The sequence below is a fragment of the Phascolarctos cinereus genome, unplaced genomic scaffold (genome assembly GCF_003287225.1).
Source record: "Phascolarctos cinereus isolate Bilbo 61053 unplaced genomic scaffold, phaCin_HiC Scaffold_726;HRSCAF=1367, whole genome shotgun sequence".
Classification (NCBI taxonomy): Eukaryota; Metazoa; Chordata; class Mammalia; order Diprotodontia; family Phascolarctidae; genus Phascolarctos; species Phascolarctos cinereus.
Window position 1 is genome coordinate 410864008 of NW_027556098.1, and position 23714 is coordinate 410887721.

The following is a 23714-nucleotide window of genomic DNA, read 5'->3' on the forward strand; positions in this document are numbered from 1 at the left end:
GGATCTCCAAAATCCCTTCCAGCTCTGGTATCAAGTCCTAAGGTCTTTCTCAGGACTAACATTCCCTGTTCTAAGGGCCCTCCCAGTTCTGACATTCCCTCTTCTAAGGGCCCTCCCAGCTCTGACATCCTGTGTTCTAAAGGCCCTCCCAGCTCTGACATCCTCTAAGGGCCCTCCCAGCTCTGACATCCTCTGTTCTAAAGGCCCTCCCAGCTTTGACATCCTCTAACGGCTCTCCCAGCTCTGACATCCTCCAAGGGCCCTCCCAGCTCTGACATCCTCTGTTCCAAAGGCCCTCCCAGCTCTGACATCCTCTAAGGGCTCTCCCAGCTCTGACATCCTCCAAGGGCCCTCCCAGCTCTGACATCCTCTGTTCCAAAGGCCCTCCCAGCTCTGACATCCTCTAAGGGCCCTTCCAGCTCTGACATCCTCTGTTCTAAAGGCCCTCCCAGCTTTGACATCCTCTAAGGGCTCTCCCAGCTCTGACATCCTCCAAGGGCTCTCCCAGCTCTGACAGCCTCCAAGGGCCCTCCCAGCTCTGACATTCTCTGTTCCAAAGGCCCTCCCAGCTCTGACATCTTCTAAGGGCTCTCCCAGCTCTGACATCCTCCAAGGGCTCTCCCAGCTCTGACATCCTCCAAGGGCCCTCCCAGCTCTGACATCCTCTGTTCCAAAGGCCCTCCCAGCTCTGACATCCTCTAAGGGCTCTCCCAGCTCTGACATCCTCCAAGGGCCCTCCCAGCTCTGACATCCTCTGTTCCAAAGGCCCTCCCAGCTCTGACATCCTCTAAGGGCTCTCCCAGCTCTGACATCCTCCAAGGGCCCTCCCAGCTCTGACATCCTCTGTTCCAAAGGCCCTCCCAGCTCTGACATCCTCTAAGGCTCTCCAGCTCTGACATCCTCTAAGGGCTCTCCCAGCTCTGACATCCTCTAAGGGCCCTCCCAGCTCTGACATCTTCTAAAGGCCCTCCCAGCTCTGACATCCTCTGTTCCAAAGGCCCTCCCAGCTCTGACATCCTCTAAGGGCTCTCCCAGCTCTGACATCCTCTAAGGGCCCTCCCAGCTCTGACAGCTTCTAAAGGCCCTCCCAGCTCTGACATCCTCTGTTCTAAAGGCCCTCCCAGCTCTGACATCCTCTAAGGGCTCTCCCAGCTCTGAAATTTGTATATCCCATATCCTCAGCTCTCCCACCACTGTAGGGATGTGACCATATGGTCCATCAAGAATGGCAAAGGAATCAGGATGAGGATGAATTCTGGTTGGGAAGGACAGAGTTCCTAAGTCATGACGGTGTGGAATGGGACTGTGGGATTTTTGGGTCCAGATAAAGAGAGGCAGGCCATCTCTAGCCTCACCCGGACCCCGATCCTAGAATCCCAGAATCATTTCAGAGGAAGAGATGGAGGGAAGTCTTTTGGAAGGTCAGGGGATGTCCAAGAGCAGGAAAGGGGGGAAAGAGAACCCGCCTGCTCTCCTTATGATGCCACGGCTTGCCATGCCCCCTTGGCTCTGACCTGCAGTCAGTGTCCTGGAGTTCACAGGATTATGGAATCTGAAAGTCATGGGACCTTAGGACCTTGGACGACTCACAAAACTTAAACTTATCAGCACAGAATTGTAGACATAAAATCTGAGAATCATGGATTTTGACTCAAAAGTTGGCACCTTGGGGCAGCTGGGTGGCGCAGTGGATAGAGCACCAGCCCTGAAGTCAGGAGGACCTGAGTTCAAATCCGGCCTCAGAGCATACTTGCCACTTACTAGCTGTGTGACCCTGGGCAAGTCACTCAACCCCAGTTGCCTTTAAAAACAAAAACAAAACAAAAAAGCTGGCCTTGTAAGAGGATCAGGAGTAGCTGCAGAGGTCAGAGGCAGCAGCCAGGCGGGTGAAGGACGCCAAAGCCAGGCCATAAAGAAGCCTGGAGAAGACTGGGAGGTGCTGTCTTCCAGGATTCAGAAGGCCATCATCCAGGGACCAGGCATTAGCCTCATTCTAGCTCTGCCCTCGAGGACAGGACCAGGAGCAGGGGGGAGGTTACGAAGAGGCCTGTTTAAGCTGGAGATGAGGAACAGCTTCCTCACGAGGAGAGCTGGCTTTGTTAGGAGCGGTGGATACAGAGTCCATTAGGCCTGAGTTCAAATCCAAGCCCAGACACTTACCAGTCGGGTCACCCTGGGCAGGGATAACTGCGGCACCCCCTCCCAGCATTGCTGGACCAGATACATGACTGGCAGAGATTTTAGAGCTGGCCAGGACCTTAGGGGCTGTCCAGTGCCACTCCGTCATTTTACTGAAGAGAAGCTTTTGAGGGCCAGAGAGGTGAGATCCCAGCCAAGGCCACATGCTGGCCAGGCTTCCAATGCTGAGCTGGCTCAGGCCCTCACCTTCTGTGATCCTAAGTCTAGTCTGCCTTTCATTTCACAGCAAGTGACTTGTCCAGGCTCACCCTAGAGGGGAGTAGGCAGCAAGCTCAGACCTGTAGCTTGGGGCCCTCGTTTCCTCATTTCTGATGAAGGGGCTCCCTGGCATCATCTGAACAGCCCGAGGTGGAAAGGCTGGCATCACTCAAAAACCCACTGGTGGGAGCTCGGGGGCTGGCAGGCTAACAGCAGAGCACCACCCTCTACCTGATATTCGACACAGTCCACCACCCTGTGTCCTCCCCTGGACAACTGCCAGAGTGTGTGCCCCGCTGGCCAGTTCCAGCCTCGGCACTTCCTCCGTGACCGTTTACCCTCAGGCAAATCCCCAGCTAAGCCCTGTACAACGGGGACCCTGGTCAGCGTGGAAGTCAAAGGCATTCCACCAGGCCGCAGCCTTGAGCCCTAGGGTGCCCTTCTGTGAACCCATCCCGCCCAAGCACCAGGAGCCCAGAGTCCACCCACCCCCTGCGACCTTTCTCGGCTCACACTCGGTCGTCTGATCCCCTCTGGGATCCCCTCTCAGCCTAGCCCAGCCAGAAGCCTCTCCATCCACCCAACCCTTGGCCTGCAGAAGCAGTGGCAGGGGTCCCCCAGGATGCCTACGCTCTGGCCTGGTGGCCTCTCTAGCCAGCACCAGACACCGCTTGGCTTCTTCCTAATTACTGCCTTAGCCAGAGGGGCCTCAGGAAGGCCTGGAGGCCAGGTGGCATGGGGCCTCGGCTCCTCCATCGGGAAAAGGAGGGCATCGATCTGGCCATCTCCACGGGCCCTTCCAGTTTAATATTCCTGAATTCTAAGGAACATGACTGGATCCCAAGGCCTACATATACACGGGGGAATACAGCAAGAGAGAAGTTGGATTCACCCCCAGCGGGGCTGGAGACAATAATGACTTTATTTTAACATATTTAATTACAGACAGTAAAATAGCTTGGGGTGGGAGGGGAGGGCTCTGGGCGGGCCTGGCTCTCAGCCCCTCCCTGGGGGCTCTGGAGACTAAGAGCCCTTGGTGGATTGAACGCAGAGGACCCCTGACCCCCAGCCCCTCCGAGGGGCCTATTGCTTCAGTGATTGGGTGGAAAAGGGGCAGAGCCATGCAAACGAAGGGGGGTTGGAGCAGCTCCCCTGGCCCTGCCCTTCTTCCCTCCCCAAGCTCTCACCTCCTCCTCCCAGAATGCCCTGGGGCAACAAGCCCCTAGAAGCCCCAGCCCACAAATGCCCATTGTCCTGGGGATGCACACCCCTTGAACCAAAGTGGGGGAATAAATACCAAGTGTACAAAGTAAAAGCAGGTGGAACTCCTCTGGTCTCCAACTTCTGGGCCAGGCCAGCCTCCTGGCTGGCAGCGGACAGCTCCCGTGGAGCCCCAGCCCAGGCCCCTGCCATCCCCCCTCACATCATCCCCAGCTGCAGCAACGTGTTGGCATAGGCCATGGGCTTGACGTTGGGATGAGGCTGCAGACGAGAGGAGACGCAGCGTCGGGAGGAAGGCAGCGCAAAGCTAGGACAGGCCTCCCACCCCACTGAGTACCTCCCTGTGGCCCCTGAGCTCTGCCCGCATCCCCGGGGACAGAGGGACTCACCACTGCTGTGAACTGGTGGAACTGGGGCCGCAGATCTGAGCCGCGGAGGTGGATGTAAGAGGCTTTATTACCCATCTGATCGCTGTGGGACGAGACACGGGACAGAGCAGCCGGGTCAGGCAGGAGGGAGGAGAGGCCGAGGGGTCGGGGCAGATGGGGACGGGAGAGGACGAAGGTGCCGGGGGAAGGGCCTGAACTTCCTCACCAGTAGTTGGGGGCGGAGAAGACAGTGACACATTTGCCATCATGGGCCACCTCGTAGCCCTCGGGCTTCACCTCGTGGCTGCGGATAATGTAGTCTAGCCGGTTCTCCTCCAGAAAGGCCTTGGTGACGTCCGGTCCAAACTGGCAGCTCACGCCTCGCTTGCTGACCGAGCGCCCATTCTGGGGGAGAGAAGGCTCAGAGCGGGCCCCCCAGACCCCAGCCCCAACCTGCCAGCGCTCCCCGGCCCCCAGTGACCCCGCTGAAGGCATGCACTCACTGACCTGGGGCTGTGGATCTGACCAGAGTAAATCGCACATTGGGCCTGTTTTTTGAAGGGGGAGGGAGAGGAAGAAAGAATTACTGGGGCTCAGGACCTGAGAAATGGACCCCCCACCAACCACAGCCGAGCCCACTGCCGCTCCCTTTCTGGGGCCTTCTCTCTGATGGAGGCATCGCCCCCACGCCTGCAGTGGCTGGGCTGGAGGGTGCCCTCGGTGTCTGGTCACTGAACAGTCAGCCCCGACAGGGACGAGGCAGGCCCACAGAGCCCTGGAAGGGCCTCTGTGATCACCTTATCTAACTCTCTTATTCTACAAAGAGGAAAACTGGCCGAAGGAATTGTCCAAGGCCACACATACAGGCAGATGGTGGTCTGAAAACCCAAGCTCGTGTCCCAGACCCAGGCTCCCTTCCTCGCATTCCCAGCAGAACTCACCAGAATCTGGGGGGCTGCCGATTCCGCTCTATCTTCCGGATGTCGTCCAGCGTGACCCCATCCTCACTGAACAGCCCCCCGTGCATGATCTGGGGGAGGCAGGAGGCTTGGTGAGGGCACCCCTCTTCCTCCCCCTCTCCCCAAGGGCTGGCCCCTTGCCCCTGTCCCACAAAGGCTTACCAGCACCTTGCCGTTGATACACTGGGCCAGGGGTAGCCACTCAAATACCTCGCTGAATAGCTCAAACATCTGTGCTGTGTATTTGGCCTTCACCTCCCCCTCAAAGCCGTAGATTTGGTTCATGTTGTCTGTCTCGTGGTTCCCTGGGGGATTTTGAGGGATGGAGGGAAGACCCTGGGCTCACAGGCCTGCTTGTTAAGGCTGGGCATGGAACAGGGCTTTGGCACTCAGCTGGACCCCCACTAGGGCATCACCAGAGAACCAGAGAATTTTAGAGCTAGAAAGGCCTGGAGAATATCGAATGCTAGAGTCGGAAGGGGTCCTAGAAACTACCTGGACCCCCTCAATACAGAGATGGGGAAACAGGCCCAGAGAAGGAATGGGATGTACCCTAGCTCCCCTAAGGAATGAGGGCAAACTGAGACAAGAACCTTGGTTTTCAGTGCCCCGCCTCCCAAGGGCCCTGCTGGGGAGCGCAGGGAGCCTCCCCACCCCAGAAGGGCCTGAACGACGCTTCTCTGAGGACCAGCGTCCCAGAATCCAGGTTCTGCTGGAGGCTGAGGCACGGGAACGGGCAGCTGTCACCCCTGCCCTGGTCTCTCTGCCTGTGCCCAAGCCCCCATCTCTGGCTTACCTCGGAGGAGGTGAAAGTGTTTGGGATAAAGCAGCTTGAAGCCAAAGAGGGTGAGGATCACTTCCACGGAGAAGGAGCCTCGGTCCACAAAGTCTCCATTAAATATCTACCCCAAGGAGGCTCAGGAAAACAAGGAAGGGGCAGAAGCCCGGTGCCCTCCCCGACCCCGAGCAGATTCTAGGGCCGGCAGCTGCAGCCGACAGGCAGCATACACAGGCCAGAGGAGGCCTGTAGTCACCAAGCTGGAGGGAAGCCGGGAGATCATCTGGAGGGCTGGAGCCAGGAGCAGGGCCGGGGCCAGACGTGTGGGAGTCTGGGGGAGCGCCAGCATGGGAAGCTGCCCAGTTTCCCAGGCCCGTGGAGAAGGGGGCAGCTCGGTTTGGGCCAATGGCACAGAAAGGATACATAGGGGTTGGTCTCAGAAGGCAGACCATTGAGCTCAAATATGTTAAGCAGGTCATAGAACTGGCCATGAGTATCCCCGCAGACTGTAATCTTCTCTGTCTGAAAGAAAAGAGGCCAGGGAAGAGGGAGAGACACAGAGACAGATGGAGACAGACCCAGGAGAGCAAGAGAGAGACAGGAATGGTGAGAGAGAGAGAGAGAGAGAGAGAGAGAGAGAGAGAAGGTGGGAGACAGAGACAAACACCACATTGGGATGGAGGAGATACCAAGATGGCCCAAGAAAAAAGGGGACAGAGGAAGAAGCGGTCAGAGGGAGGGACCAGGATGGGGGTAGAGACGGAGAGAGCCGAGGGGAGACAAAACCCAAACCGGGTAAGTGCCTGCCGGGCCCCCGGGCCCCGCCTTGCCCTCACCCCACCTCAGGGAGGCCCGGGGGCTGCCTCCCCCCCCACCCCCCAGGGTGCTCCCACCCCTCAAACACAGAGGCACCTCTTTAAGCGTGGTCTCCACCAGCGTGGTTAACTTGGACAGGATCTCCTTCACCTGCACCAAAATCTGAGGGGGGATTGGGCTATGAGCACAAGGCAAGGGGGGTAACCCCCAAGGGGCCCCTTCCCCGTTGTCTGGATGGGGCTTTCCAGCACACGGCCTCTCAGGGGATGTGGCTGCCTAATTGCGGTCATCTTACAGAGGAGGACACTCTCGGGGCAGGAGGCTGGTCCCCAGTGGCCCCGCCTCCTCCCAGGGCCATTACCTGGTAGGCACACTTCCTGTGGAGCTTCTTCTGATCTCGGTACCACTGCATGAGCTCCTGCATGAAGCTCAGGGTCACTCTGCCGTTCTCTAGCTTGGGGCCACTGTATTCATCCTCGATGGCTGGAGGCAGAGGAGGGAGAGGGATCAGCCGTGCTCCCCCATGGGAGGGGTGGGGCTGGCCTTGGAGGCCCAGAGCCACTCACTGTACAAGGGGGGAATCATTTGAGCTCTGGGGGGCCAAGAGTCAGGGCTGGAGGAGCTCCCAGGGGGAGAAGAGAGCTCTTGGGGCTGGACTGGGCCAGACAAGCTTCCTGGAGGTGAGATCTGAGCTCAACTCTGAGAGCCCAGGAGGGAAAGGTTCTGGACCATGGGAACTGTCCTGGTAAAGGAATGTGTTGGGATATGGTGAGAAATCAGGAGGCACACGAGGAAGCAGGCAGAGGGCAGGGTTGAAGAAGGATGTTGGGCCAGACTGGAGGCCCTGAATGCCGAGCTAAGTAACATGGCTGGGTCCCCAAGTCACAAATGGGTCCACAGCCGAGAGATTAACCAGCTTCTGGAGGGGGCCAGGAGGGAGACAGCCTTGAGGTCGATGAAGGGGCTGCTGAAATCTGGGGGTCCAAAAGGGATCCGTCCAAAGGACTCTGGAAAGACAGTGACTCCCATGTCTGGGCGGTCTTTTAATCCACTGAGAGGAGGGGAGGCCCCAAGACCACCCATGAGTTAGCCAAGGTCTTTGGAGGTCAGGAGACCAGAGCTGCCATACATTCTCTCTTGAATCATAAATCTGGAGGGAAGAAGTGAAGTCACACCAAGCTCAAACAGAGGCATAGAGATGCTTGGGAGAAAAGAAGGGTGTGTGGGGGGAGGGAGGGGTGTTTTCTGGAGCATCTGCATGGGGGTCATGAACCCTTTGGGCAGTCAGTCTGGTGGAACCAAGGGATCCTTCTCAGAATCCCAGGTGTAAAGACGTAAGATAAAATATGTAGGATTGCAAAGAAAGCCAATCCTGCTGAAATCCTGTTGACCATGGAACCCAGGTCTAGAACCCCAGCTTTTGGGACAAAGAGTTAAGAACCTACAGCTGTCCCACAGCAGACGGTGACAAGTGTGCAGGGCTCCTATTCGTATCCAGGACTGAGGACCCCATACATGGGATGCTCGAGACGGCAGAGAGGCCAAGGGAGGTTGGGAGCCCCTCTCCACTGCCCCCACTGGCCTCCATCTTGGCTCTGGGCCTTTGTTCTTTCTGGACCCCAAGCAGGATTGTTGTCTTGAAACAGAACCAACAAGAAGACGCATGAGGAGAGCCCGACAACGTGGCTGGCTTCCTGAGGAGCTGGGATAGGCTGGAGGATGCCTGGAGATGGTTCAGGAGAGGCAGCAGCGTCAGGGACATGGCAGAAAAGGATCAGTGAAGAAGCCAGGCACGTCAGGCCTCGAGAAGGCCCTCAATGGCCTGGAGGGCTGGCACGGAGAAGTGGGACGAGCCTCGTTCTGCTGAGCCCAAGTGGCAGACTCAGCACCAGCAGGGAGAAGGAGCAGGGAAGACAATTTCAGGTTAAAGAAGAGGAAACCCCCTAACAGTCCAAGCTCTCCCACAGGCTGCCCAAGGCAAAGTCAGCAGTGGATCGGGCTCAGCGGCCTCCGAGCTCCCTCAACCAAACTGACAACTTCAATACAAAGGCGGCTGGGCAGATCGTGGCTGCAGCCCTCGGCGCCAGCTGAGACCCTGGCAATTACAGAAGGCGGAGTCTGGATGAGGCAGGCTGGTGAAAGCAAAAGGGCCATGGGAGGGCAATTTTGTTGATCCCCTGCAACCATCAACACCCCAAAAACCTCAGTAAAAGGGATGATTCACCAGGTGTAGAATAAGCAAAGCCACCACATGAAAAGGCAGGAAACCCTCAGCCAGTAAACGCCAAAGCCAGGTACAGCAAGGGCAGGGGCTCCCAGGCAGCGGAGAAATGGATTCTGCCCAGTCCCAGGAAGAGTGGAGGAGGCGGGGGGGCACCACAGGCTGCCCTTGGTCACAGCTTAGAGGGAAAGAGCATGTTGGTTCATGAAGCCACCAGACGGAAATGCAGCAGAGGCCAGACCTCTCCCCCTGGAGCTTATTACGGCTAGGAACCCAGGCCAGCAACCACACATTCCATCCATTCTCTCCCCAAAATGGGAGGGTCGAGGTAGCCCGGCTGTCCAGCTGTGAGAGTTGGTACAGGAGGGGAAGGGGAAGAAGCCAAAAAATGAATGGGGAAACAAAAACCAGGTGACTGAGAGTACACTGGAGGTAGCAAGAAACTCCAGAACGGTTCCAAATAGAAATAAAAGTTGGAAGATCCTATTAGGAACAAAATTAAATCAGAAAGCAGAAGTAGGATGAATTTAAAAACATGAATAAGAAAAACTGAAAACTGACAGAAAATCTCTCCAAAGCAGTAGAGGCTCTGAGGGAGAGAATAAAATTATAGCCAAAAAATGCCAAAGTAGAAGAAAGGCAAAGGGCAGCACGTATATTCAAAGAACATATGAATTCCACAAAAGTGACTGACTTTAAAGAGACGTGCCGGATGACGGATCAAATCAAAAAGCCTGAACACCACCCTGCAGGCGAGAGCGTAAGAAAATTGTCCAGAGAGCAAAGCACAGATCCACAGAATCCAGAGCTGGCCACCGAGGGCGAGAGGGGGAACAAACATGCTTCAACTCCAGGATACATATTGACTGAATTTCCCACCTCCAAAAACACAAAGACAAATTCTGCAAGCAGCCAAGAAGAGAACTCTCTGAGTATGAAGGAAAGAAAGGTAACCCCAAGATTATTTTATATTCATAAGAAATCAGTGAAAGGAAGAGGAATAGTATATTCCAAAAAAGAAAAGGAGCTCAGGGTGCACCCCAGAATAACATATCCTATACAGCTAAGCCTGATCATCAATGAAAGAGCTTTCAACAAGACAGCTGTTTGAGACATTCCTACAAAAACAAAAAAACCTTAAAAAGAAACAGATTCTTTGACCTGCAAATATCCCAAACAATAAACAGGAACACAAGAAAAGTGAGTAAGCATAGTTATTTAAAAAAGACTAGGCAAAACAATTCTTTTGTGTTTATAGGCTTTTTTTTAAGGGAAAAAGATTACACCATTGGGAAAAGAACAAAGAGAATCATAAAGAGAACAGAGAACGGCTGAACTCCTAAGTAACTCAGATCCTGAAGATTTATGAGAAAGGACCATGGTGATTTATTTTATTCTTTCAGTCTTAAATGAAGGGTCTAAGGCTAGGGGCAGGGGGGGTTGGAGAAGCCACTGGGAAGGGACAGAAGGGGGGGGAAAAAGAGAGGAGCAGCTTAAAAACATGCTGTGGGAAAGGCAATAAGGTCTTTCTTAAGTTGGAATGATGGCATCATTGACTGCTGGGGCTGCAAGAGTCTTAATGAGGTCATCTGGTCTAGTCCTTTAAATTTACACATGGGGAAACTGAGGCCCAGAAAGGGAAAGAAACTAACCCAAGGTCACAAAGAGTACCAGTGGTAGGTCTAGATTTTTAACTCCTGGTTTTTTAGGCTCTTCCTGTGAGATTTTCAGGGAAAAGTCTATCAGATGGGCTAAAATAGCTGAGGCTCATAGCCTGGAAAGATAAAAGCTGAAAGTGGGATATGCTTGAGGGAATGTGGTGTGGCAAAACAGATGCCACACTAGGAATTTCAGGTCTGGCTCCATCATCAACTTGATGTGTGACCTTGGCCAAAACCTCTTCTCTACTCCTATTTTCCTACTGGTAAAATAAGGGAGTCTGATTCTATAGTCCCCCAGATCCCTATTAGCACTAATGGTCTATTAACTGGTACAGCAGAAAGAGCCCCGCCCTGGAGTTAGAAACTTGGCTTCAAATCCTGCCTCTGACATTACCTGTGGGACCTTGGCAAGGCATTTCAACTCTCCAACCTGTTTCTTCATCTGTAAGATCAAGGCTGGATCTGATGTCCTCCTCTATGCTCTTCTAATCTACAAAATCATGGAATCACTTCAAATGTCCTCTCTTTCAAGTCAGTCACTTTGGCTTTTATGGAATTTAGGTGTTCTTTTAATGTAACTGTTGTCTTTTGCCAAATTTTCTTCTACTTCATAGTTTTGTAATCAAATTTTGGTCTCTCTCTCAGAGCCTCCACTGATTTGGAAAGACTTTGCCAGGTATTCAATTTTTCTTACTCAGCTATTTACGTTTTAAAATTCTTCCTAGCTCTGATTTCTGATCTAATTTCATTCCTAATATCTTCCTCCAGCTTTTATTTCTATTTTGAACCATTCTGGAGTTTCTTGGTGCTGTTCTACGATTTCTGGAGAATACAGAATTCACTTTCATTGGCTCCCTTGGTTCAATTCCTCAATGGTATAATACTTACTTCTTACTCTCTTTGGATTTTTACTTTTTCACCAAATCCCTGCACCATGGAATAAATAAGCTGCCTGAAACTTGAGAGGCAGTTTTAGTAAAAGAGATGCATGGTGGAGCTCCCACACAGCATGAGAAAAGTCTCCTCTACACTTGCAAAATGCCGGTTAATCTTGGGCCGAAGTCCTGGTTCTCAGCCACTTATTACTTTGGGTAAGTCCTTTCACCAAGGAGATTCAGTTCGTTTATCTGTAAGATGGAAATAATAGTGACATGTGCCCACCTGACTTGGAAAGAGTTTCAGAAATGTAAGGAATCCTGCAAGGATCTGTGAGTTAGGGGTGTCCCTCCCCTGCCCCCAATACAGGTCACATTCTCTCTGCACCTCATAAGTGTGGATGACCTCCATGCACCCAGTTCGCCATCCTGTGCCTAGCCTGGTGATGCCCCAGCTCAGCTCCAAGCTGAAGCAGGCTGTTCTTTGGACAAGGCCTATCTACCACAGAGCCTGAATCACAGGCCTCCGGGCCTGAGAGAACTGGCCACAACTCTGGGTCACTGCTGGTCCTGCTGTGACACATCAGGGGGCGTTGTGGGAAAGAAAGAAGAATCTGATTGGGTTTGAGGATGACAGTGGAGAAGCCAAAAGGTTGGTGCAGTAATCCAGGCAGCAGGGGACAAGGCAGGGCCTGGCCCAGGATGACAGCTGGGGTGAATGATCAAACCTTTCTGCCTGGCCCCAAGAGGGAAGAATTAGGAGCAGCTCCAGGAGGTGAAGAGGAGCAGACCAGGGTTCTCTGGGACCCGCAGGACAAGGCGAGTTTCACATCCCCAGAAGACTTTGCTTAATGAGGGCTGGATGAAAACTTGTCAGGACTGTCACAAGGAGGCTTCGTGCTCGGGGCCAGGCTGGACCAGGGGGCCCTGGATTCCTGGGATTCTATGGGTCTTTGAAGACCAGAGCCATACCTGGCTGTCCCTAACTCTTGGGGGTGGCATCCAGCTGGCCTAGCCTTGACTTTCTGCAATGTGCTTGAGGACAGAACTAGAGGGACTGTGGGGCTGATTCTGCATTAATTTTTTTTGGGGGAGGGAGGGAAAGAGGATGTTGTTCTTATGCTATACCCTGAGAAGCCGGATGTGAGAAAACAGAGGAAGTTTTGCCGATGAGTAGCTGACCAATTATGGAGGGAGAACACGAGTCTAGGAAGAGGATTCGGTCAGGGTCCAAAGACGAAAATGAGGTCAAAGAAAACAAACTTAAAATCAGACTTGACAGATGTCAGTGACCTTCTTCTCTCTTCTAACCTGCTTCCTACCCCAGCCTGGAGACAGAGATAGGAAGGACAGGAAAATTAAGGGAGAAGGCAGGGAAAGGAGAGAGGTAGAAAAATAGAGAAAGAGGGAGAGGAGGGGAGAAACAGGCAGAGAGGAGAAGGAGGGGAGAGGAAGAAGGAGAAGAGGGCAGAAGAGAGTGTGGAAGAAATGGGAAGGAGAGAAGGTGACAGGGAGATTAGCAGGAGAAGGCCCTGGAAGGAGATGGAGGGAAGGAATCAACAGTGGTGAAAGAAAGAGAACGAGAGCCCTCCCCTGCAGGGTCCTACGAGGGAAACAGCCAGGGCATGGCCAGGTTTACAGATGAGGAGGATGGCCCAAGGGGAGATGCTCTGCTGCCAGCAAAGACAGCACAGGGGGCCCGTGGAGGTGGGTGGGCGCCTGAGGAGTGGGCTGACAGAGGGAGAGCCCCTGCCCCCCTTCCCTACACCCCACAGCCCTGGGGCTCAAACTGCTGGCCCCGCACGGTTCATTTGCAGGGCCCCTCAGATCACCAGGCCTCAAAAGCCAAACAAAAGCTAAGAGTTCTTGCTTCTCCTCCCGTAACAGGGTTACCTGGAGGCTTTCAGAGCCGGCCTAATTAAGACATTCCAATCGAGGAAAGAGGAAGGAGGAAACCACCAGCAAAGTGAGAACAGAGCCGGGGATGTGGGCATCCTGGAGATCGTGCACAGCCGGGGGCCCCCAGGAGCTCTCTTATGGTGTGCCTACACAGTACCCAGCTGTCATGGCAGCCCCCACGGCTACCAGGGGAATGCAAGCAGGGGTCGGACCACCTCTGAGGCCTCCTAACACCCAGTAAGAACACCTTCAGCCACCCTAGGGCTGCAGTAGGGGCTGCTCAATGTGCAGGGGCAGAGTCAGGGAGGATGTCTATCTGTGCTGGCAATGGCTGGGGGTGCCTGAAGGCAGAGGAGGAGGAGGGGCCCTCCAGTACCCGGCCTCCTCTGGCCCAAGTTCCTGCTAGCTGTTCTGTCTTAGGGCTGTCAGACCCTCTTATAGCCAGGGCAGCGGACGCAGGCCCATGCCAAGGTGCCCCCCACCCCAGGGTTCCCACCAGCTTCTCCCTGGGAAGGCAAGGGAAGTGCTAGGGTGGGAATGGAGGGGATGAGTCTCGGGGGACTCAGTACTCAAGAAGGGAGTTAAGCTAGACAGATGAAGCCCATAGGAATGGATCTGAGCACCAGCAGAAAGCAGCAAAGGTGGAGGCCTGGCTTAGGAGAACAAGAGGACGGGAGAAGGGGCCAGACAGAGGCCTGACGTCTGCCGTTAGGGACAGCTCCCACTCCCAATCAGTGGAAGAATGGAACCAGCTCCAGCAGGTTCAGGCAATGGACAGACTCGACAAGGAGAAGACCCAGACACCAATCCAATGCTTCCTGTCCCCGGGCCTCACCGGAGTGGGGTGGCGGGCAGAGCGCCTGGGTGTGTCTGGGTGCTTGGCCAGAGCCCCCTCTCCCCACCCCGTCCCCGCCGGCGGGCAGCGCGGGACTCACTCATGCTCTCGATGTCTAAGGAGTCCACAACCGAGCGCTTGTGCTCATCCCCAGCGATCGCCCGCTCGAACGCCTTCTGCCGCACAATCTTGTTGCACTCCTGGTACTTCATCTTGGCGTCCTTGTCGTTGGGCTTGACTTTCACCACCTGGACGGGGAGATGGAGGAGGTGCGAGTCAGTGGACAGATGGAGGGCAGCTGTGTCCGAGAGGTGGGAGTCCCAGAGCTCGGGACTCAAATGTTATCTAATAGATGAGGAAAACGAGTCATGGAGAAGGGGCTGTACACGCCCTGCGTCTCTGGAGGGCTTGTTCCCCTATCTCAGTGCACTTTTCTCTAACCTGCTCAGAATTTGAATCCAGCTCTTGGGGCTCCAGATTAGAGTGTACTTTCCACGCCAGCCTCACCCACCCACGGGCCTGAGCAGGAGCAAACAGCAGCCAAGGACTGAGAAGGGCTCCCACCTGTGCCCTCTGATTTCCTAGTCTTTGTGTGGGCCCTGTCTGACCTTCAGGATCTTCTTCACACCCGTGCTCAGCCTGGCACAGCGGCCCTGGGCCCTTGCAGGCCAGCTGGCCTAAGCCAGTTTGCTCACTTGCCCTCAGGGCAAGGAGGAGAGAAAGCAGGGGAGGAGGGGAGGTGGAGGATCCCCCTGCCAAGGAACAACTTCTGAGTATTAGTAGGCTGTGATCAAAACCTGAGCCTTACCCAAGGACAAATGGGGAGGGGGCAGACTGGCTGGGGTGAATCCCAGGGAGCTTCTGAAGGGAAGAGGGAGGAAGAAAAGAGAGAGGCAGGAGCCCAGCTTGGGGAAGAGGAGGCAGGAAGGACCCTGGGAGAAGGTGAGGGATGAGGAGAGAGAGCCCTCAACAGCACACAGTCCATCCCCTCACTTTCCAGATGAGGAAAGGGAGGCCCTGAGAGTAGAAATGGGCACAGCCAAGAGCGCGTCAAGAGCAGCTGGGCCCAGCCACCAGGTCCGAGGATCCCTGGGGCTCACTGGGAGCTGGCGCTGGAACGGACGGCCAGCTCGTCCCCCTGGAGCACAGGCCCCTGCATTGACACTGCTCCCTGGGATGCTGCCTGGCTAGCTCCTCGCTGGGGGTCGGGGCCAGCTTGGCACCTGCTGCCTCCCGGAGCAGGGACAGCCCAGGGCAAGGGAACGAGGCAGCTCTCCTGCTAAATGCTGGAGATTTCAGGGGTCAAGGACGTCTGGTCACTCCCAGCCCTGGTGTAGAGAACGAGGCCAGACTTAAAACGACCAGAGAAGACAAGGGAAGGGGAGTAAGAGGGGGCAGTGGGGAAGGGAGCTGGGGCTCCTTCCCCAACACCCCCCCTCCCAACCTGGGCATAAACGTTGAGACCCTGGGCTTCTTGGCCAAACTGTGGCTTGATAACAGGACTCAGGGAGGGAGACGAGGGGAAATGGAGGCTGGAAATCAACTCTTCCCTCAAACTCCAGACACCAGGGAGCTTGGAAACTCTGATTCATTTGCCTGGTTCCAGGGCCTGGAGCCAAGGGAGGACCTTTTGATCTTATTCTAAGAGGGCTGGGGAAGAAAAACAGGCTTCGTTCTCTCCCTCCTCTGAGAAGTGGTCCAGAGAGGACCCCTAGGAGTGCATGGAGGAGACGGGCGAGATGCTCGCGCGGCAAGGCTCTAATGGTCTGTGCGGCCAACTGCCGGTGAGCAGGAGGGTGGCGCAGCCAGAAAAGGGGGCCAGGGTGCCTATCCTTACCAGGGGCCCCCAAAGCCTCCTTCGTTCCTCCAGAAACCCCTTGGGGACCTCCTGGGCAAGAGGGCAGTTTTCCAACACCCAGCCGGGGCTGGTGCTGGGGCAGGAAGGTCTAAACCCTCCTTTGGGCAGCTCCTGTGTCTCAGGCCAGGGCTCACAACTGACCCCAGCATTTATGAGGTGCCTACGAGGGGCAGGGCCCCGGCTATGGAGCTGTGGATTCAGAGGCACAAGAGGTGGGCCCGCTCAGGGCCAACCTGTCTGATTCTAGTTCCTTCCCCACCACCCAGCCTAGTTCTCCTGTCACGGTCCCAGATCAGACCCTGTCTCTTCCCCAACTTCCCCCAGCTGCCAGGATCCAGGACAGGCCTGGGCCGGGGCTCAGCCCCCTGGCTCTCCAACACGTCCCATTTCCTCTCCCAGGTCTGGCTTTTCCCCAGTACAGACCAGGCTCAGAACCTACAGAGCCACCCACCTGGGGCTGAGGACCTTAAAGAAGCCAACACACCTTCTGCAGACAGAAGAGCAATACACCTGTTACTATTCCCCAACGTCAGCAGAGGCTGCCACGATGTATGAAGCATTGGGGCCAACGTTCCTGACTACAGCCTTCTGTCACTATACAGGCCCCTGGTGAACCGATAAAAACAGTCTGACTGCTAGTGGACAGGGACGCTCAAAGTGTCTGAGGTTATGGAAGGCCCTCCTCTGTGAGATGGAAATGGTGATGTCTGCACTGAGAGGCAGCACGGACGCAGGAGGCAGGTGCTGAGTCAAGCTCCAAGGTCAGAGAGCCGGGTGCAAATCCTGCCTCTAACATACATGGGCTACGAAAGCCCCCTCTCTCTCCAGGCCCCTGGCTCTCTTTGAAGTGATAAGGTGCAGGGCAGGGGCCCTGGCAGAGAGGACCGCCCCCACGCCCACCCCGGGAGGTCCCCAAGGACAGCCTGAATGGCTCAGGTCCTCCTGCACCAGGGGACCAGGGGACCCAGGAATAAACGTCCAGCCTTCCCACACTGCCTGGGGGAGCCAGGGGCCTTGGGCAGCGTCGTGGGGACCTGGTAGAGGAATGAACAATTCTGCTACCCAGGTGGAGAACATCCCCAGAACAGACAAGAATCATTTACTTAGAAAACCCCAGGGAATCAGCGAAGAAACGGAGACGATGAACAGCTTCGGTCAAATACCAAGACGGAAATAATCTCACAGAAACAGTGAGCACGTCTGCACAGGACTGATGGATGAGAAAGGCCACCGCGAGGTCTGGAGGGCACACCACACTCAGGACTTGGAGAAACATGACCAAAACCGCCCTGGACTGAATCAATCGCCAGGGAGAACCAGCACTTCCTGACCGCCGGGCCAGTCTAAATGGACAGGCTTACTACTGTCGAGGGGACAGGAAAAACAGCAGCCACCAAGGCCCAGACTCTCCAGGAGACGATGCGTGCGTGGGGGTGGGGGACAGAGGGCCTGGCTGTTCTAAGCCAGCGTGGCACTCTGCAGGACTGCGATGCAAGCTTGCCTCCCAGCAGGCCAGCCTGGGAAAACAACCTGGATTTATACTGAAAACATCACTAACCTCCTCCACCCACCTCGGCCCAGGGATCCCCGTCCCGGGCACCTGCCCCACGGCGGACAAACACAAAGACTGAGAGCAGCGCCTCCGTGGTGACGAAGACCTCGAACATTAACCAGGGAGCAGATAAACAAACTACGGTCAAAGGCTGTATTGGAACGTCACTGTGGCGATGCCCAAACACACAGGAGGGTCCGCACAGAGGGAAGAAAAACCATCCCCAAGACCACAGGACGTGGACTGACTGGAGCCCAGCGCCGAGGGCTGCGGCTGATGGAGAGAGAGGGGTGGGGAGGTGCCCGGGGGCAGGATGGCAGGCCCCCTCTCGGACTTGACCTCCATTCTACTAGTCGGGGGGAGGGGGCGGTGGAAGGGTTCAATGAGGTGGGGGTGGCACCATGTCCAGAAATGATTGTGATGTAAAGATAAAAGACATCACTAAAAGCCCTTTTTACAAGAAAATGGAGCTCTTAGGAATATGTGCCCCTGCCCCTGCTAGGCTCTGGACTCCGGTTTCTGACCACAGCTTTGGAAGGCCTCCCCCTCCTGCCTGTATATCCTTTATGGGTCACAAATGGTGCCCCAAGCCCCCTGAACTTCCTCTTCATGCCCCGCTGGGGGTCCACAGATGGGAGTTTCTCTCAATCCTATAAAATCTGTTGGTACTTTCAGGCTGGGATGCGTTTTGTGGGGCCATACCCCAGTGGTTTCTCCGTGGCTGCCCCCTCTGACACTCCACTCCCAGCCTCTCTCTATGCTGCAGGTGAGAATCCTCTTCCTAGAGCCTGGCTCAGACCCCCGCCACAGCCCTCCTCAGGCCCCAGGTTTCCTTCCTGGGTGTCGGGGGACGATGCCCCCGGCTCTTCTGCACGCTTACTGCTGAGAGCCTTTCCTGCCCTTTCTGGGCCCCTCTTTCCTCATCTCAAGAGGAGGGGGCTCGATGATCCCACGATCCCCATGGAAAGCTGTCCACATGCCCGGGCCTGGCACTCAAGGCCTCCATGGGCTGGCCAGGACAGGAGGCACGTGTCCCCCTGAGCCCTCCCTCCAGCCCAGCCAGGGACCCCAAGCCCCACAGGCTCACCGTCTCGTAGTCCCGCAGAGCTGCCTTGAACTTGCCCAGCGCCATGTTGCTGGTGGCCCGGCGGTAGTAGCCTTTGATGTACTTGTTGTCCAGCTCCACGGCCCGGGTGGCATCGGCCAGGGCATAGCCGTAGCACTCTGTCCGCAGGTAGGCCAAGCTGCGGTTGCCATAGTAGATGGCGTTGTTGGGGTTCAGCTCAATGGCCTGGCTGTAGAACTTGACTGCGTTTTCGTAGTCCTTGCCTGGAAAGGGCAGGGAAGGGAAGGGGTGAGAAGCCCTCTCTTGTCAGCGGACAGACAGACAGACGGACATCTGGCCACGTCACCATGGGCGCCCAGCCTGGATGACCTTGGAGGGCCGGTCAACGCTGGCCACCCCCTACCTCTCTCCTCTGCCTCGATCTCTCCATCTGTAAAAGGACAGCCTGCAGTCCCTGATCTTACACCTGGAATGTCCTCCCTCCCCTTCTTCTTCTCCCGCTAGCCTGGAGGCCCAACACAGAGGCCAGGATGCCTCTCCTGACCTCCCCTGGGACCTGTCAGAAAATGTCACTCCCCTAGGCCTCTGGTGTCTTCTGCCTCTGCTGAACAGTACGCTCCAGGAGGGGCAAGCACTGTGTCCTCCTAACTTTCAGTCTCTCAGCACTGACCATGGTATTCTGCACACAGGAGGCGCTTCGTGTTGAGTATCTGCTGAAACCACATACACTCGCACGTGCGTGTGCACACACGCACATGCACACACACACGCACACGCACACGTCAGGCAGGGGCCGGTCTTCCCATGTGGAAGCACTGACCATCTTCACAATCAGTCAGACAGGGGGCTCCTTCCTAGTCAAAGGGGAGACGGCGCACGGGCAGGTGTGCTCTTGGGAGGCAGCCCTGAGGATGCTGACTGGGGGCTCTGCCACTTACAAGATGCACTTATCTTCCTGGGGCTCCGTCTCTCATGGGTAAATTGTGGGGACTGGCTCAGGGGCCATCTAAGGCCCCCTGCCCTCCCATGACATAACACTCTAAAGCACTGGAGGAGTGTCAGTGGTCATCATTATCAACTCCTCTGGCCACTAAGGGATCCAGTCCTCACCTGTCATCCAGAGGACACCAGATCCTTGGGGTGGGGGGTGGGGGTGGGGTGGTCAGGGGCCAGGACCTACCGACAGCCTATCTCTTGGCCGTTCTGCAGTTCTGATGGAGCTGCAGAGGGAGAGAAAGTGTGTGTGTGTGTGTGTGTGTGTGTGTGTGTGTGTGTGTGTGTGTGTGAATGAATGTACGAGGTCGAGCTGGGGGTTTTAGTGGACCAAAAGCTGAATGAGCCAGACCATCACATCTGGGGTAGGGGGCTTCACTTTGACACACCCTTCACACTGGGATAAGAGAGAGGGTTCAGGAAAGGTCAGCCTGAATGGTGATGGGCCATCTGAGGGCCAGATAAGGCTTGGAGGAAAGGAAGGCTGAGGTGGCTGGAAAAGGCTTTCCTTCAAGTCCTGGAAAGACTGTCCTAAGAGAGAGATGAGACCCTCCAGGGCACATTGAAGCAATGGGTGGGAGTCATAAAGACCCAAGCTCAGGCTTGTCACAAGGAAAAAACCTTTAGGCCCCTGGGAGGCCGCCAGTCCTCAGCTGGGATCCCATCAGAACAAGGCAATTAGCCTCAGTTTCCTCCTAATAAAACAGAGATAATAACACCTCCATATAATTATGAGGCTCAAACAAGGCAATGAATGTCAACTTTCTGGTCAGCCTTAAACCGCTACTGCGTACAGACCGACTCCAGCTTCTCTCCTGCTCTCTGCCCTCATCCTCAGACTCGAGCGGCCCTCCAGGCCTCTCTGGCATCCCTCCCTCCCGCCAAAGCCTCGGACCCCCAGACGTGGGCATGGCCTCTGCCTCCTGTGTGCCAAGTGAAGGCTGACTTCCCCTCCCTCTCGCATGCATGGTGGTGGCCCCTGTGTCTACAGTGCTCCCCTTTCCTCTTTCTCTGCTGAATTCACGTGGGGCAGGAGCTGAGCGACCTGCGCTGGTGGCTTGCGTCTGATCCCCGCGCTGGATGGTAACGTCCGTGGGGCAGACGTGGATCCCTGGATCCCTGCCTGCCGCTCTGAGCACAAGGCTCTCTAGGGAGCTGGCAGGTACTTGCTGAAATGAATGACCCAGGGGTCAGGGCTGGAGAAACCAACATAAATGAACCCGCCCCTTCTCTCTAGGAGGGAGTCAGCAGGCCCGGTAGGCCAATAAGTTTGAGAGACAGAAGAGTGTGATAGGGACAAAAGAAAACCTGGACACAATGTCCTCAGGAATCTGAGGGAGTGAGGGGTGGAGGAAATGGCTCTGAACTTTGGGCTTGGCTGGGTGAAATCAGGGAGGGCTTCCCGGAGGAGGGGACACCTAAGAAGGAAGGATTTCCATAGGTGGGATATGGAAGGAGTGCAGTGCAGAAAGAGGGCAGCTGTGTGAATGCAGGCCTCTAGTCTAGGGGTTCCTGGGGCAGGAGGAAGGAAAGGCTAAGCACGCAAGGGGACAGGACACTTCCTGCTCAAACAGGCGACAGTATCCAGGCTGTGAAGGAGGGGAGTGACTGCCTGCAAGAACAAGGGGAGCTGGGGGGCAAAGGTCAGGTTCTAGAGAGGTGACGTGGGGGGCTCCTCTGTAAACAGAGGGGCTTAAACTCACTGCCTCTAATGCGCTGCCTGCCAGTGGGGTGCCCCCAAATCCGTCCCTGCAAAGGCAGAGGGCAGCTCCTCCTTCCCACGTGTCTCTGTTTCCTGTGGCCTCCCCCTCCTTTTCAGACTCAGCCATTTCCTGTTGGGGTTTGATGGTAAGAGAAGGGTATCCCCCCTGCCCCCAGATGCATTGTTATCTCAGAGAAAGCCCTGAAAAAGAAGTCAAGAAAGCTGGGTTTCGGCCCTGGCTCTGCCCTGATTTGGTGTGAGGCCTGGGGCAAGTCCCTTCTCCAGGGGCCTTAGTTTCCCCACCTACACAAGGGGGCTTGGACAGAAGGGTCTCTTCCTGTTCCCTTCTCCTTCCCCTGGCCCCCCCTTCCAGCCTCCTTTCCTCCTGGGGCCCCCAACACTCTTCCTGCCTCCAAGTCCCTTCTGGGGCTCACTCTCCTCCCTGGGATCCCCTGCTGGTAGCTCCAGTGGGGTGCTGTGTGTCCTTTACAGACCCAGTGTCTGTCTCTGATGAGGAGGGGGTGAACGGGACGCCCACCCACGGAGGGTGCGGGTGATGCCTTCCCTCTGGGGATCGTCCCATTCCCTTCCCATGGCTCATCTTGGGGCAGGCCGTTAATCTGCCACCTCGAGGCTTCGGGGCAAGCCCTGCCCTGGCCTGACTGAAGCTATGTGTATCCACTTTGGTTTCTCCAGAAGCAAAAAATGTGAAAACTCAGCCCTCTCATTCCACAGATAAGGCCCAAGGAGCCAGCAACTACTCCACTGTTGCCACAGCCTAAAGAGTCCAGCTCCATGTGATGACAAAAAAAGAGCCGAGTTCAAATCCTGACTCGGCTTCTTACTGCTTGAGTGACCCTGGGCAAGTCACTTGCTTCTATGGGCCTCAGTTTCCTCACCTATAGAAATGAGGTTGGACCTTCTGAGGGCCCTTCTGCCTCTAACCCTCTATCTCTTCTCCTACTGCAGGGCTTGGGGCTGGGTTTTAGGGGTCACCCTGGGGGCTTTTGGCAGCACCCAGGTTTCTTGCATTGGTGTGTGGCTCTCCTGTCCATCTCCCCCCCCCCCCCCCCTCCCATTCACCTCAGTCTCCCCCCTCCATGGCCATTTGTCCTCTGTGCCTGATGGATCACTTTTTGGCAGCACACCACCTCCCTGTATTCACTTACTGAACAGGATTTCCTGGTCCTTCCCAGGTTCCCTACCTGGTCACACTCTTCCTCACTTCTCCCTATCTAAGCAGCACTTCCCCTATATCTCCTCAGGGCTCCTTCCCTCCCTGGCAGAATTCTACCCCATAGCTCCCTATCTGGCAACAGGCTTCCTTACAGCTCCCTATCTGGCAAGGCTCTCCCTATCTTGCAGCCGTCTCCCTGCACACCCTACTATGGCTCCCTATTGAGCACCCCCCATAGCTCACTATCTGGCAGTGGTCTCATATTTCCCTATGGATCACTATGTGGCAACTGGCTACATTTCCCCATGGCTCTCTATGTGGCAACCTTCTTCACATGTTCCCATTGCTCATTATCTGGCAGCATTCTCCTCATGTCTCCATATGGCTCCCTATGTATGGGGCAAATGTCTCCACGATTCCCCATGGCTCACTATCTGGCAGTACTCTCCTCATTTCTCCTTATGTGGCAACCTTCTCCTTATTTCCCCATGGCTCCCTATGTGGCAACCTTCTCCACGGCTCACTATTTAGCAGCAGTCAGGTCTCCCTATGGTTCGTTATATGGCAACCTTCTCCATGGCTCACTATCTGGCAGCAGTCCCCTCATGTCTTCATATGGCTCACTATGTAGCAACCTTCATATTTCCCCAAGGCTCGCTTTTTGGCAGCAGTCTTCATATGGCTATGTGGCAAACTTCCCCGACGGCTCATTATCTAGCAGCGATTTTCATATGGCTCACTATGTGGCAACCCTTCACATTTCCCCCCAGGGCTCATTATCTGGCAGCAGACCATGTCTCCATAAGGCTCACTATGTGGCAACCCTCCACATTCCCCCATGGCTCACTATCTTGCAGCAGTCTCCTCATGCCTTCATAAGGCTCATTATATGGCCATCTCCCCATTTCCCCATGGCTCCCTATCTGGCCAAGATCTCCTCCGGTCTACCCATGTGTCAGCATTCTCCCCGGGGCTCCCCACTCCGGCAGCCCCCTCCTCTACAATCTCCCCATGGCTCCCTATCTGGTAGTGCCGGTCTCCCGTGTGTCCCCCCATGGCTCCCTATCTGGCAGCGCCCTCCAGCCTCCCTCCTTCCCCCTCCCGCCGTTGCCATGGCACCGCCCGCCCGTCCGTCCGGCGCCGCCGCCCTCCCGCCAGCCCCGGGGGGCACCTTTAAAGTACTCATTAGCCTGCGTCTTGAGCTCCTCGGCCCGCTTCAGGGCGCCGTCAGCCGGCGGGTCCTCCCGGGGGGGAGGCGCACAGCCAGGCCGCTCACCCTCCGCCATCGCCATGCCGCAAAGCGCGCCTACCCCTCCACCGCCACAACCCAGGCAAC

At 55.8% G+C, this 23714-nt stretch overlaps 1 protein-coding gene across 1 annotated transcript; it reads right to left on the minus strand.

The window, feature by feature from the left end:
- Positions 1-3279: 3279 nt before the first annotated feature.
- PPP5C (protein phosphatase 5 catalytic subunit) lies at positions 3280-23714 on the minus strand. Its single transcript, XM_020978432.2, has 13 exons — positions 23550-23714; positions 18528-18769; positions 14131-14278; positions 6901-7022; positions 6636-6701; positions 6147-6245; positions 5742-5847; positions 5108-5250; positions 4932-5016; positions 4494-4537; positions 4213-4391; positions 4008-4089; positions 3280-3879 (listed from the first exon to the last, which is right to left on the minus strand). Exons 1-13 carry the CDS (start codon positions 23668-23670, stop codon positions 3817-3819), a joined length of 1500 nt encoding a protein of 499 aa, XP_020834091.1. The 5' UTR covers positions 23671-23714; the 3' UTR covers positions 3280-3816.